We start from the raw sequence: 15,967 nt of genomic DNA on the forward strand, positions 1-15,967 counted from the left end.
ACAAGAAGGCAGCGCCTGTAGGCTATAGCACCTGTATTGTCTGTTTTTTCCAAATACCTATCCATATTTTGGGCTCTTTTGCAATGCATCCAGTAGTAAGTGTAAATTCAAATAAGGAAGAAGTTCAGTGAAGATGAAAGCGTGAATCTATGAAAAATCTTTGAACAGTGGGTGTCGTTGGAGCGAACATTTTGACACAAGGTCTCGTCATCAAGGGAGCCGCTGCCTACTTTTGCACGTGTATGCGTATGTCCCATGCACTCTCGAATTTTTTCACAAACAGTGCACTACAATATAGGACAGCTCGCTAATATTAGATCAAATTAGTAGAGTGCGGACATGGCCATTTTGACACATGGTCTCGTCATCAAGGGAGCCGCTGCCTACTTTTGCACGTGTATGCGTATGTCCCATGCACTCTCGAATTTTTTCACAAACAGTGCACTACAATATAGGACAGCTCGCTAATATTAGATCAAATTAGTAGAGTGCGGACATGGCAAAAAAGTGACTGAAAGCATTGGCACACCGTTTGACTTGCTAGCTAAAAACTGTGAGGATGTCAAATTTTACGTATTCAAAAGAGTACGACATCCGGCAAGTTGGTGTTGCTCATTGCTGGTTTTGTCACTTGTTCTTTCTGCATCCTTGTCTTTTCACACTGCTCTTCACCTTTAAATTTATGTATCCCGGTCAAAATTCCAGTCTCTGAGAAAGAGAAAATATAGAGTCATGCCATATATTCACAAGCATAATAGACTCTAGCCAATAGTTATAAGCATCTCAAAGGGCAATCGTCAGATATGGTAGATACGCAATGAGAACTCGTGAAACTTGAGCCATTCGTCTACGAATTTCCAACTGTTCTTATTGCCGTCCAACTATGAAATCAGTATCACTGTTAGGGAACCTCACTGTTAGGTGATTCTTACTTTTGGCAGCCATCATTCATTGAAATACTAACCTCCCTTTCTACCCTTTTGCTTGTTCCTTAATGTTTACCGAATGCTTCTGCTTTTCTTTTACTCACACAACTCGGCATGCCAGCTTCTTTTTTCCTCATCCACGTGTCTGCCCCTGGCCTCTCCTCCCATTCTGTTTTGGTTGTGGGAGAGTGTATGAAGTGTACACATTCAAAATGAGCAGTTGCTGCTTGAAGAAAAGGCTAATTCACTAAACGTTGGCTCCAGCGCCAACTCATATTCAGAGATTTTTCTTCTAATAGTAGGGTTATTTCGGGAAAATGACATGATTTAGAAAGGCGTCCAAGGACCCCTTTAAAGAGCCTCTAAACCACTCGGAGTTTAAAATTTGGTTGTGGTGTTGCAGTTGCACACGGGTCTACAGTAAAAACATGGAAGTTTTTCCAAACAATGCCGTTTTAGCAGAGTTGCACCCGTTTGATAATACAAAAGAGGTCCTCGCTCGTTTCACATTTTCCTTAGCTGTGATCCATTCGTCAGCCTGTCTCTCATCCTGGTCTAGTGCTCCTTTTCACCCTGCAAGGAGGAAAAGATGAGAGCTCACATACGTCTGTGCGGATAAACAGTTATTGTGGTTGGGAAGCAGAAGAAAATGTTTACGTAGTGGCAAACGATGAGAGGCTTGGGATTATTGAAACGCCCTGAAAGGAGAAGGGATTGTTTGTGCGAATTTGTGGGCCGCCCGGGGCTCGTAGCACTGCCGCATTTGGCATTGTTTATCTGACGACCTTCTGAACTCAGTGTGCATGTTTACTTGAGAAGTTGCAGTTATCTAACGTGGTTTGGGGGCACTTCAGGGCAGCAAAACCTTGTGTAGGGAGGCACATTAATTGTTGATGTTTACAGTATGAAAAAAAGAACTGTTTACAATTGTGTAGCAAAACTTAATGCAAGCAATTACTATGGCCAACAGTAGTGGCATAGTATTCTTGGTTAAACTTCAGATTTGGTTTGTGATTTGATTGTTACTGATACCGTATATACTCGTGTAAGGGCCGCCCTCGTGTAAGGGCCGCACCCCAACTTTGAAAGCGGATATTTCGAAAAAAAAAAAACAAAAGTTCAAAATGTCCCGCCAGAAAAGTGTAGTTAGTTCATTTACAGCCAGATGGCGCTGCACGCTTTTCCGCTTTTATTCTACTTCCGCCGACGCGCCGACCACGCTGTTGACAGCGCGCCGCCATATTTGCCTTGTGCGGCCTCTTTGTTGGCATCGTTCCTAGCATCGTGTCGATACGTTGGCAGCGCGACTTCAGATCGGTGTCGTCGGTGTCACTTTGTTGGTTGTAGTGAACCCTGCAGAAGCCAGCGCACGTGACGGACGATGGGCCGGCATCTGAGATCATTCACTGCAGCATTTAAGCTGCAAGTGATTGACTATGCCGAGGAGCACGGGAAGCGGGAAGCTGGACGAAAGTACGACGTCGATGAGAAGCGCGTGCGTTACTGGATGAATCAGAAAGATGCCCTCGCCGCTACTAACAGGAGCCGAAAGGCGTTTCGCGGGAAAAAGTGCAAGTACCCGCAACTCGAAAGCGAGCTCGTCAACTACGTCGTCGACACACGAAGGGACGGCTACGCCGTATCGACTGACATGATACGCGTCAAAGCCCTCAGCATCGCTCGCCACATGGAAATACCCCCGGCACAATTCAAGGCAAGTCGGGGCTGGGCTACGCGGTTTATGAACCGTAACCAGCTTTCTATTCGGCGCCGAACGACGATTTGCCAAAAACTGCCGCGCGAGTACGAAGACCACGTCATTAAGTTTCATCGCTTCGTGAATGCTCTCAGGAGGGAGCATGAATACGACCTGTCCCAAATTGGGAATGCGGACCAGACACCTGTGTGGTTCGATGCACCGGAAAGCACCACAGTGGATTTAAAAGGTGCGAAAAGTGTGTCTGTGCGCACGACTGGTGCAGAACGCCAAAGGTGCACTGTGATGTTGTGCATCACGGCAGACGGCAGGAGGCTTCCGCCGTACGTCGTATTTAAAAGGAAGACTCTCCCAAAAGAGAAGTTCCCTCAGGGAATCGTCGTACGTGCGCAAGAGAAGGGCTGGATGTCCGAGGAACTGGTCGTTGACTGGATTAAGACCGTCTGGGCAAACAGACCTGGAGGGCTGTTACAACGGAAAGCCCTCCTTGTTTTGGACAGCTTTAGGGGCCACTTGACCGACCGCGTCAAGAACCGAGTTGCCGCAACTCGTACGGACTTGGCCGTCATTCCCGGTGGCCTGACGAGTGTGCTGCAGCCGCTCGACGTATGCGTCAACAGACCATTCAAAGTGGAATTTCGCCGATGTTACTCTGAATGGATGGCTGGAGGCGTCCACGAGAAGACCCCTACAGGACGGCTGAAGCGGGCGTCGCTCCAACAGGTGTGTGAATGGATTTTGAATGCGTGGCGTGCCATGTCAGTAGAAGTAGTTGCTAAAAGCTTCAAGGTAACGGGAATTTCGAACTCCATGAACGGCACCGAAGATGACCGTCTCTGGGAAGACGCGGACGCCGAGGCGAGCTCCTCCGAGAACGAGGACAGCGAAATGGAATCCGAATAAAAACATTTCTGGCATGTCATTTGTGACTCTTGCACTCTGCTACTGTTGCATAAACAGTACAGACCTTTGGCCTGTACTGCCTGTACTAAATCGGCCTGATTCGTGTAAGGGCCGCACCTAGCAAAATTTTCGAAAAAAAAGTGCGGCCCTTACACGAGTATATACGGTATAACCAGTTACAATGAGGACATAGGCAGCTACAGATCTGCTGTGCATGTTGCTATGACATGCAATGCCTCTTGCACCTAAAAGCTTGCCAGCATGTCGTTTATTTATTGCGACAACTATGATTGTAGAGCATGTTGGCAATAATTACCTGCCGGTCTGCCGTGCAAATCGCACTCTTTATCTTATGTGACATTGATGTTTGGTCACTCGGAACTCTACTCTATGTGCAGGAAACTTCAACTTGAAACGTTAACATTTCTGTTGCACCAGATTGGCATAATTCAGAAAACGGGTGCCTGCTAAGTAGTGATTTACCACACTGTAATAAAGCTTCACTCAGACAACAGATGGTAGCAGTCTTATTTGTATCAACACCATCGACACTGACCACTTTATAATGCATTTATTGCTCCAGAGAAAACGTTCTTAAATGGCACTGTTAAAGGTGACTAAACCTTGAAACTGTTCTTACATTTTTTGCAAACCAATGTAGCCATCGTCACATGTCCTTCTGAATATTAAAAGACCGTTGTAAGCATTCTGCTTGAAGTGCATAATTTACCATAAGCCTTTAAACATGTATTTCTATAGATCCTATAGATCATATCGCGGTGCTGTACCAAGTTTGCAGGCACCTCTTTTTCGAGACGTGGCATCGTTTTGTGACGTCACTCGTGCGACCACACTGCTTGGCTTCTAGCATTTGTAATGAAGCAAGAAAAAAAAAAGCAAGAGGTGTGGTACCTTGTGGGCACGGTGATCAACCAGACAAACGCTGAGTCGGAGCGGCGTGATTTACTGGGTACTGGGTTCTCAATTTCATTTGCATTCAGGTATACTTCTGATGACAGCTATGATCCATACAAGAAGGCCGACATGCAGATGCGAGAATTGATGCGAGGTTCCACCCTGACAACCAAGAACCCCAGGACGGTTCCCGGAGTGCGAACGGGTGGCTTAAGTAACAGCATAAATGGAAACCTGAGCGACTCCGCCAGCTACACGAGTACCAACAGGTGAGGAATACCGCACGAAGGGCTTTCTCCTGCTGAATGGCCTTGCTCTCTTTGTCTTGTTGAATCAGCTGTTCTTGAGTAGCTTCTTTCTGTTTTCTCAACACTACCCTAATGTTTGAGGTTTATATTGGTGGTGTCTAGTCGTTGTCGCGAAGCGCGCCTCCGACGACGTTACGAAGGGCGCCACGAATCTCACCGCTGCAACCACTGTTTACGAAAGACGGCAACGCCAACACAGTCCCGAAGGCGCCACTGCTTCGAACTCCGCCGGAAAGGTCACCAGTCGTTTCGTAGCCTAGGTTTCTTAGCTCGCGACTGCTTCTGCGCAGAGCTGATAGACGAGCGGACGAGACGACGGTGAGTTAAACAAGGTTTATGTACAGCATATATACAGAGGCATTACAAATTCGGCACTGGGGCCGACAGCTTAAGAGACTCGGACAGCCGAGTTCTATCCTCTTACACATACGTCTGCTCTGACACACATGTCTCAACTGCTGGACGTTCGCTGTGGACTCGCAGGCATAACATCGTATTACATTTCCAGAAAAGTGCACTTGTGGAAATTCTGGTTTTTGTTGCATCCAGACACGTGGCAACTTCTGTTGCTATACATATATGTACTCATGAAAAGCATCAAGTCGAGTGTTCTTGCTGCACTTGCAAGGGCTTTTGCTCATATCTGCGAGAGCAAAGGCTAAATTTTCACGTAGTTTAAACCTACTTTTTTTTATTATATGATATTGTCATTTTGTCTCTGTTTTCGTCGGCTTAGGTAGTCAGTACTTCCATTTGAAAACTGTTGGGTGTTGGCTTTGTATGTGCTGATTGCTGAAGACTAGGGCACTGGCAGATTGTCACTGTCAAAATGGCAAGAGCATTGAAGGCACACTGGAAGGCTGCTGTTCTTGGGTTGTAGGGTCTGAGTGACACAGGCCAATTACGGATGTCATAAATTGGAAAGCCAGCCAGCCCATGCAGGCCATGATTACTTAATGGAATTTCCACTACAGCACTTTTTTGGAGGCAGAAGCACTATCTGGCCACTCTCCGTAAAGGCCGCCATGTCACCTTTTCCAACAACTTCCAATCCCTTTATTGTGCTGTTGTTCTTGGCCCTTTTCAGTATATTACCACTACGTTAGCCCGATTTATAAACACACCTTGATTCAAGGTTATTTATTGACTCAGCTGCATGTAAAGATCCTGCTGTACTGATCTCTGCAGAACTCCTCGGCTACATTAACCACGTTGTCCATAGTGGTCGTGACATTGCCATCTTTGTCTCCTAGCGCATTCACCTGGTTTTTGCCTGTGAATGGTTTTCATCACTTTCAGGCTTCGTTCATTTTTAGACCTCGTACCATTCTCTCCATATTGTGCCTTCTTATGTTGACTTCATTACGTGTACTGATTGACTTTAAAAGCTCTGCCTGCTCTATTCTGTCTGTTGGGTTCTAGGCTTTCGTGTTACGTCTTACTGGTGCTTACCTACAGAGAAAAAACCTGGAGACCTATAAGGAGTGTTCAGCTTGAATTAAGGACGATGGGGGAAGTGAGTCATGGAAAGGGTATTGACAGGTATAAACAGCAGAGTGGGTCAGAGAACAAAGAGGTGTTAAGGACATCTCAGCCGAAATCAAGACAAAGAAATGGGCATGGGTAGGGCATGTAGCGTGAAGGCGGGATAACCACTATTCATGAAGAGTAATGGACTGGATTCAAAGAAAAGGCTTGAGCGCGAGGAGGAGACAGAAAATTATATGGGCAGATAAAATTAAGAAGTTAGTGGGTATAATTTGGCTGCAGAAAGCACAGTACCGGGTCAGTTAGCAATACATGGAAGAGGCCTTTGCCCTGCAGTGGGTGTAGTCAGACTAATGATGATTGTAGCAACTTGAAAAGTCTTGGCATTACTCTGTTGATGAGGTATTTAATGCACTTCCTCAGATGCTTGGAAATGATTGTGTTAACATTTTATGAAGGATGACTTGTTAGCTTTACATGAATGGCATTACTAGGTTTCTGCTCTGTGTATGTCACATTGCCTCGATGGGTGAAATCAAAAGAAGTGTTCATTGTTATTAGAGTAACACAACATGCACAAACTCAAGTGCTGAGCTCTCGTTTCTTATTGATAAAGTGATCGACTTCCTAGTGGAACCCACCCCAGGAGAAGAGAACTTTCACGTGACATTTAAACCTGTTATCGGTTCATCTGAACAGTAGCTGCACTATATTGCCATGCTGTCTTGGTGGCAGAAGAGGAGAGCATAGAGGTTAGTGGCTGCTGTGGCCGAGTAAACATTCGTTTGCGTCGAGTTTCTGTGCGTCATTTCCTCCTGCAACAGACTGGTGGAGGTGCTTGGTGATGTCATATACCTGCTGGTCGGGAACCAGAAGCAGCCAAAACTAGTGCACTAGGGTTTGCTGATATCCATTGAACCAGCCGTCGCCTTCAAGGACTACCTCCACAGGTCGGCCACCTGACAAGTTCCATGAGGAAAATGTTTGCCACAGCCGCAACCCAAACCGAGCATGACCCATTCGCTGGCATACCCGATGTCATCAACACACCTCGCACGCCCAACTTGTTCTACTGTGATTCCAGTGAGGATGTGGAAGACTGGCTCGACCATTATGACCTGGTCACTGCCATCAACGACTGGGACTGTTGCCGTAAGTTAAAGAACGTCTACATCTCCCTCCTAGACGCGGCACGAGTGTGGTACGAGAGCCATGAAGCTTCATTCATGAGTTGGCAAGAATTTCATCGGGAGCTTGGCGAGGCATTCAGAAACTCCAAACCGAAAGAGAGAGCTGAGCAGGCACTTTCTTCGTGGTTTCAAATGCCGAAGAAGAGCATCACCATGTTTGCTGAAGAGATGTCATGATTGTTTCGACGGGCTAGCCCCCTCAATCCGGAGGAAAAAAAGTTGGTCTTTTAATGTAAAGCGTAAAGGACCAGTTTTTCGCAGGCCTTGTGTGCAACTCTCTTACTATGGTGTCGGAGTTCATACATGAGGCCACTGTTATGGAGCGAGCGCATGCTGTGGCAGCTGTTGTCACAGTATGAGCATCAGACAGCCATTTCCACTGCGTGCTCATCTGTGCCAGGGGGTTATGGTAGGGAGGTTCTCACAGAACTCATATGTCAGCTTGTACGCGAAGAAATCCAGAAAGCTCATGCAGCATCCCCTCCAAGTACTGTTGCTCTTACCGACGTCGTTCGAAACCAAATCAGGCAGTTCGTTCATTCCTCCCCACCATCCCAAGCCGAACCTCCCACGCTCTCATTCGTGTATGCCCTGCACGTCTCTATGCCATCGACGACACGTTTCGTTCATCCACCTGCTGGGGCCTCTCGACGTTTGTTCAGCCCAGCGCCCAGCTTTGCCCGCCGATTTTCATCGACTCATTGTATGAAGTGTTTTTTTGCTGTTCTGAAACGCTTTATTACTCATAATAACAAGATTCCTTTTCTGACAAGAATTCTGCCTAGGGTCAGTTTGCAGCACAGTTTGAAGCACCAGCGTGGCTTAGTGTTAGAATCCTGGGCTGGCACGCAGGGAACCTAGATTCGAATCCCTATGGTGTCATTGATGTTTTTTTATTTAGTCATCTTTTCTCATATTTTGTGCTATAGTGGTTACGCAGTGCGGCGGCGGGGCACAACTACGGCGCATGCAACCCTTGTTGTGATCCTATAACGGCTTTCTCCGTAAAAACCAAGACTGAGAACTTTGTGTTTTGCTCTTTCTTCGATCTCTCTGTTGTGTGCTGTTTGTTTTTAAGAGTGTGTGAGTGCATCTAACTAAACAAGTGGGAAAATGGATCTCATAACTTATCTTTTTTTTATGCCCACTGTGGTGATAATATTGCTTTTCAAAAACTCCTTAATTTGCCCGAGTTTACAATTTTTAAGAATCTTTAAGAATTTGAGGCTGTCTTTGGAGAAACACTTGGTATGTATAGTAAGGTTCAGGCAATTTGGGCTAGCTAGTGCATATTATTTTCTTGTGCGTGTGCCTTCAGTCTCTCTTTTGTATGTTTTTGTGCACTGTTTCACTTTTTAAAATGAACATGTGGTACTTTGCTATCGCAGTGTAACTCCTCGGCGTGTAGCATCATAAGCGAAGCAGTGGATGGGCCTATTTAAGTGTACTCACATGGCTCTGTATTAGCTACTGTAGCGTTATATCTGAATGTGGCATACTAGTTGTGAAAACATCGCATCCTATCACTTGTCACTTCCTTTCTAGAAAAAAATTAAGGACACTTCGCATTAGTGGAGCCGAGCCTGAAGAAAGTGCAGCGCTGGAAGGCCTGCCCTATTTCTATTTGTTTGTCCCTTTCTATCCCTTCTCTCTGTTCATTTCTATTTCTGTCTTTGTTTTCCTATCTCTTTCTCCTTTATTCTATTTCTTTTTTATTTCTATCTATTTCTTTCTTTTTATTTGATTATTTATCTGTTGTGCTGTGCTCTCCTTTCTTCTATCCTATATTTGTCTGTTTCTTTCTATATTTCTGTCTCTTTCTATTTTTTTCTCTGTCTTTCTTCTCTTCTACCTTACTTTATTTTTCTCTCCATCTTTGCTCTGTACTCGTTTTCTCGTCCATATAAGTTACTGCACCCCACACTGGACGATTGGCGCACATGTCCTGGGAGCAGAGCAGACGATGAAGAAGAGAACGAAGAGAGCGCATGCCTGTTCATGATGATAATAGTTTTCTGCTCACTCTGTACGGATTAACGGTCGGCTTCAACACCACTATTCAAATGACTATGAAACTGTAGTACAATTGGAAAATACCTTGCCGGGCTTTGTAGTATGCACGGTTTCGAAGTGAGCCTTTAGTAGAGTGCTCTGTGTAAATGCCAGGTGCTGTCATACCTTGCAAAGAAAGAAAGACTGCACAAACGATACAATAAGGCAGTGACTGGTAACACGATCCTTAAACCCATTCATGTGTAATAGGTGCTTCCAGTAAACCAATTGAATGTGTTCACTTTATACTTTATGATGAATCATACATCTTGCTGCCAACCTAAGAGGGTGAGTCCAAAAGGAGATTTCTGGTTGGTGTGAATTATCTTTCTAATAATGGCAGCATTTTGCTTTTTATTCTTTCTCTCATAGTAGTAGCCTACAAGGCTGAAATTGCAGTTTCTTCAGCATCTTCACTTGACTTACATCATCAAAGCCACATGAATCTTTGAAATGGTTGGGTCTGGAATGCAGTTTTTCAATAGAGTATGGCATATTATCCGAGTAACCGGCTATGTTAGGGAAGTTCATTGTTTCAGCACAAGCATAACATTCAGACATTGATTTAGCATTGCCACCAGGTTTCTGTAATAAATGTTAGAACAATATACTTATATGACAAGTGTGTATAGTATAGGGCCTCACTGAATGATGGGTTGCATTCTTTTTGTTCCTGTGTTGTCTTTTCTTCCCTCGTTGGTGAGAAATGTTCCTGCTTTCCTCAGTGGATCCGAGAACAAGCTGGACGAAGAAATGAACTACCTCAACGCAAAGTTTGCCGAGCTCTCGAGGCCAGGATTCACAGGGGAGTTCAAAAACAAGTGAGTCTGCATCGTAGTGCGTACAAGCAACGTTGCTGCATTACTCCAATGTGTAAATGTGCGAGCAGGTGCTTCTTGCTGTGATAAGGAATAGACAAGCATGCCTGTCCATCGGTGTCTTATAGGGTGAAAGCACAATTAAGTTAAAAATAATGTAAATGAGAATAAGGAAATAGGAGAGGTGGTAAAAACAAAAGTGCACAATAATTTTTCGTCTTTAGTGTGTATGCATGTGAACAGCAAGAAAAGGTTAATAAAGCTGGTTTTCATCTGAAATTGTATACTGAGATCATTTACAAGAATAAATGAAGTTTTATTGACAATTTGTCTATCTGGCACAGGTATTCCATTATGCATTGCAAGACTATTTACACGGTTGTCTACTTACCCATGTATGAACAGGTCAATGATGATGAGTGTTCGATTCCAGTTAAACCAGCTCTGAAGTAACAATGTCACATCATAATTTTTCGTTAAATGGCGGTCTCAGTCACCTATAACTCAACAAAAATATGCTTGAAATTGTATGAGAAGAATCCTCAATAATTTATTATTATAATACTTATTCGTACAAACAAATCTCACTACCCGCGACAGTGGTCTAGTGGCCAAGGCACTCAGCTGCTGACCCTCAGGTCGTGGGATCAAATCCCAGCCACAGGAGCTGCGTTTTCGATGAAGGTAAAAATGCTTGAGGCCCCATGTGCTTGCTTCAATTTAGGTGCCCGTCAAAGAACCTCAGGGGGTTGAAATTTCCAGAGCTCTCCGCTAAGGCATTTCTCATATTTATATGGTGGTTTTGGAAAGTTAGTACCCAACAATTAATATTACTAAACAAATCTCACTACCAGTGTTCAGTAGCAGATGCAATATTTCATGATATTAGATCATTAGATGGATTATAACACGACACAGTAGCTTTATTACTCAATTACAAACGCTGAAATTGCTGCCGCACACAGACAGAACTCGAAGAGAGACAGACATCGCTCATGCTCGTCTGTTAAAGGGGCCCCGCAACACTCTTTAAGCATAGTTAAAAAAATGTTGCCGATCGGTAGCCGAAGCTCCTACGAGCGTTCAAACCACACATTGTAGCGCAGCGCGTGGGAGGAAGTGTACAATTAATTCTGGGAATCGGCTACAAATCGCTCACTCTTCTCTCAAATAATGATGCTATATACCCAACTCAGGTGTGCCATATATCCCAAAAGTCATGGCTGTTGACTGATTTGGATATTATGAGCTTCTGAGTTAACGCAGCCACCACAGTGTGCCGTGACATGCCTGTGCACAAGGCTTAGAGTGAGCCGTGCACAGTAGGCCGTGCACAACATTTACATTTCGGCAGCACATGCAAGGAAAAAGAGATAAGAAAGTGCTCCCTGTCATCTGGTCCTTCTCTGTGTACCTTTCGGTGTGGTTGCTGGGGTGAAAGGAGAAAGGAAGCACTTAAATCATGCCACAAATATTTGTAACCTTGCTCGTACTTGATTAATTCGAAGTATTTTTGCTGCAGTCAGTTCATGAAGCAATAAATGCTGATAGTGAGGCCATTTCATGATTACTTAAAAAATGTTGCAGGTCCCCTTCAACTTGTGAGCGTTGTCATTGTCAACTTGCTACGCAATCTTGTCAATGTTTTCTCTGTGTAATAATGCTGATGATACGAGGTCTGAATTTTAGAGGCCAGTTTTAATGTCACATTAGCACATGTTTCGCCTGCCAGCATGAATTCCAGCAACTCAACATCCTGTAATACTTGAATGATTTGGCAGAGCTTAGGAGTGCTTGCTAGATCAAGCATAGGACATATTAAACACAGTCAAACTTGGATATATTAAACCTGAAGAGGATCACAAAAAAAGTTCTAGACATTATTGATTCAATGTGCAAAATACCATATACAGTAGACTCCCAGTAAACAGAACCTGAAGGGACAGGGAAAATGTGTTCCATTTAACAGGAGTTCCGTTTACTGAGAGATGAAGATGGGCGCAGAATACAAGCTTGAAACCAAGTATTGCAGAGGCAATAGCTTCGTTTAAGCAGTAGTTCCATTTAACAGATTTTCGTTTACTGATAGTCTACTGTATATTGAAAATATATGCAAGGCAATCTTACAACTGTCAGATATACTCAGTAATCATTACATCTGGGTTCAACGTATATGGGATCGACTGTAGTGCCAGAAGCAAACCCAATAAAATTCAGTCTTCAATACTTGCAAATTCTGGAGGTAAATCAGATAGCATCAGAAGCAAATATAATTGAGTTGAGTATTGAGTACTTTGCAAAATGTAGTAGAAAAAATTCTTATATTCACATAAATCTGCAATACTAACTTGTGTCCATAAATAGCGAAATTGTGAAGTGTTGTTATCAGAATAATAATTTTAGTAGTACAGCAACAAATTTCTAATATTTACAAATGGCTAGATGTTCCAAGGTAAAAGGCTGCAATAAGACGTTTTATAAGATGAATTACTGCAAGAAAAAAAACAAGACTAGTTGCAACTAGTGCACGAGAAGCAGACAATGATTACACAATATAATTGATATACCTAATGAAATAAATGTGGGAATTCTGGCTCGACATTTGTGCATTATAACAGAGTAAGCATTGTATGCATTGTAATTCACTTATAATGATACCAGATTTACCTATATGTTGCTTGTAATGATCAAATTCTTCAGTTTTCTAAATTTTCTGGATGGCTCCATGTGAAAGCAAACCATATATAATGATGGAATGATCGATCACATGTCGTGTACAGCGATAAAATTCTTACCACCCAGCACACTAAGAAAGTTCACCTGAAATTTCAATGAAATCGAAATACACTGGGGAACAAAAAGTTTGTAAACCACGGATGTGGGTGCCGAAATAGCTATCTGCACTGTCTAGTGGCGAGCGGTCTGCTTTGGAGAGCACTGCTCTTCCGAATGTTCTCCATGGCAGACAACTCTCCACTAGGTGGAGGAGACGATGATCTCGGCACGTGCTCTCATGGTCCATATACAGCGGGCACTGTGTACAGAAAAATCTCTTACAGAATTACTGCTTATGTGGAACAACTGTCTCTGACATGATTGGATTTGTACCTGAATTCAGCACCCCAGTTCAACTCTCAATAAATGGAACTCCTGTTGAATAGAACATAATTTTCTGATCCTTCCATGTTCCATTTAGCGAGAGTCTACCGTGCTTCGTTTTCGGGCGTCCCTCTAAGAGAATGACATGAATTAACACCTTAGCTTTCCATATTCCTGGCACGTCAGCCTTGTCTACTATCAATAGAGACACTGTCTTATATCTATTTCTGTTTCTTTCTAAGCTGGGCCAAGCGCATGAACGACAATGCAGTGGCACTGCACTCTCTCAGCGACCGGGATGTCCACGTCAGCAGTAGTGGCAGCGACGGCTCGTCGCCAAGCGTGGGGCATGGCCTGGAGACCAAAGTTCCTTACCTGTGTCATCAGTGTGGCACCATGTACCCGGTCACTGTAGCCAAGTACTGTTGTGAGTGTGGTGCCAGGAGGCTTGGCTACATCAGCCTGTATGCGTAACGACGAGTCGTTCGAGTGCGTAGTGGTAAGCTGGGAACATTCTTGACTGCCGTGGCATTTTGAAATGGGAAAGCGAATGCTGTAAGAAGCATTGGTTGCTCACTGTGACTCAGAGGCTGTTTTGTTGTGCTGCACTCTACGAGCTATTTTTTTCAGTTTGTCTCTTCGTTGTGTACCCACTAAACAGTCACATCTAAACGTTTACGAAACAACCTCAGACTTGTAAACTTATAGTGTGAATTTGGTATCTTGCGACAATTATACTCGCTTGCTGCAATGTGAAATCGTCATGCAATGTGCATCGTAGCCGTCATAACGTATGCTTCTTGGCACCCTGTAGCGGTTAAACCAAATATTGCAAAAAAATAAGGTTGTGAACCGCTTTAGTGGCTTCCTTATGTCACACAAGACAGTAATAAGCTTGGCATTTTGTCATCGACTTACTTTAAAGCTTTTTTTTTTTTTTGCAGTTAATAGGTATGCACTTTATAGTTTTCAATTTAGCAACAATGACACTTAGTTACCGACGTGGTTGCGGTCGTTGAGACGCTATGGCGCGAGACGGGCAAGTTTGTTGCTGTCGCTTGTCGCTATCGCTCGAAAATCGCATGCATGCGGTTTGGCCTTTGGCAGTATACTTTCGTCTCTTTGTCAGAACTTTGGGCCTCTTCAATCGCAGTGGTTACTGGTGTCTTCAGCATTTCCTTGACCTGGAACAAGGTCACCGCTGTTGGCATAATGAGTGCTTTAGTTGTATCTTAAATGCTCTCCGATAGGGCATACCTTCTATAACGTGTGGTTTCGGTCCACAGCTTGTGGCATGTTACGTGTGAATGTCATGTGAAAGTGCTGCTAAAGAAAGTCTTTTTTGAAAGTGCGGGCGATGGTGTCTGCTGCCACAATTCTCAGTTTTGCACTCAAGTCACGCATGAAATGTGCGCAACTGTTTCTGGTAGATAGAAGTACACTTGAATGCGTATTCACTCGCTTTCTCTCTCTTTTGTTTTTTTTTTTTCTGCATGAAACAGCATTGTATCGCTTTCGTTTAGCACACACTGCCTCAACTGCTGCACCCTTTTCCAACCGCCTTGAGTGCAGTATGAGTAGAACCTCGATATAACAAACCTGCAGTTTTAACAAAGTAAATGAGAATGGGAATTTTCAATTGTATAGCAATACTAATATATATTTACTGTCATTTTTTGGATATAATGGAACTATTTTTGTGTCACACGTGATTTTGCTGTAAAGATAATCATCCATTGTGCCTTTTCAAGGACTACAGCACTTTATTTAGTCACTGCGTTTTCACTATTGTTTATCATGGAAAGAACCTAAAAGCTTGCATTACGATAACTTTTTTTTTTTTTTTCAAGCACATGCATTAGTGCTGGATACTACCCTCCTTTGTTTTCTTCATGAATGTTGTCATGCCTCGCAGGCTATGAATCTCATTGATGTCTTGTTCTAACACGCAACTTGTAATCACGATACAGTAATAATATTAGTACATAGTGCTAAGAAAGGTACAGTCAACTTCAGAACCTTTTAGGACCTCCGAAGAATCCCTGCTTACAATTGCAGAAATGCCTCTTAAAAAAATATTTCTCGGTTGCCATTTCGGTGTTTTGGGACATGTCTGCAATTTATCGGTCTCCAGTGTACCTCTGCATTTGACAGAACCGTGGTGATAAAGAAATTACTTCCTATATATGTCATCGGTTTTGAATGCACTGATGTGCATCTTCAAGGAACGTTTGCTGCATATTCTTTCTTTACCTTCAAAATTTCACGTATGAATATCTATTAAAAAAAAAGGCTTCTTGAGACATTCAACATCTTGATCTGACAGGCTATCTGCCTGCAAGATTGCAAGGTTTAGTATGCAAGGTTTAGCAAAGTATCACACGCTGCGTGATGCCATCCTGCCAAAGGCAAAAGCTATTTTTCACATTTGCGATCATGGCACACAGTGGTGCATGTGAACTTTCCTAGGATTACCCACCACGGTGATCTAGTGGCTAAGGCTCTCGGCTGCTGACTCTTAGGTCGCGGGATTCAACTCCGACCGCGATAG

The 15,967-nt window shown here is 43.7% G+C and overlaps 1 protein-coding gene across 3 annotated transcripts in view; it reads left to right on the plus strand.

The window, feature by feature from the left end:
- LOC119173867 (zinc finger C2HC domain-containing protein 1A) overlaps window positions 1-14,197 on the plus strand; it is a 40,152-nt gene extending 25,955 nt beyond the window's left edge. For all 3 annotated transcript variants that reach the window (XM_075895470.1, XM_075895469.1, XM_075895472.1), the window contains exons 9-11: window positions 4,548-4,730; window positions 10,225-10,320; window positions 13,659-14,197. In XM_075895470.1, coding sequence (XP_075751585.1) covers window positions 4,548-4,730; window positions 10,225-10,320; window positions 13,659-13,890 — 511 coding nt within the window. In that variant the 3' untranslated portion in view covers window positions 13,891-14,197. The remainder of the gene's footprint in view (window positions 1-4,547; window positions 4,731-10,224; window positions 10,321-13,658) is intronic.
- The last annotated feature ends 1,770 nt before the right edge of the window (window positions 14,198-15,967 follow it).

Source organism: Rhipicephalus microplus, chromosome 5 (assembly GCF_043290135.1).
Source record: "Rhipicephalus microplus isolate Deutch F79 chromosome 5, USDA_Rmic, whole genome shotgun sequence".
Taxonomy (NCBI): Eukaryota; Metazoa; Arthropoda; class Arachnida; order Ixodida; family Ixodidae; genus Rhipicephalus; species Rhipicephalus microplus.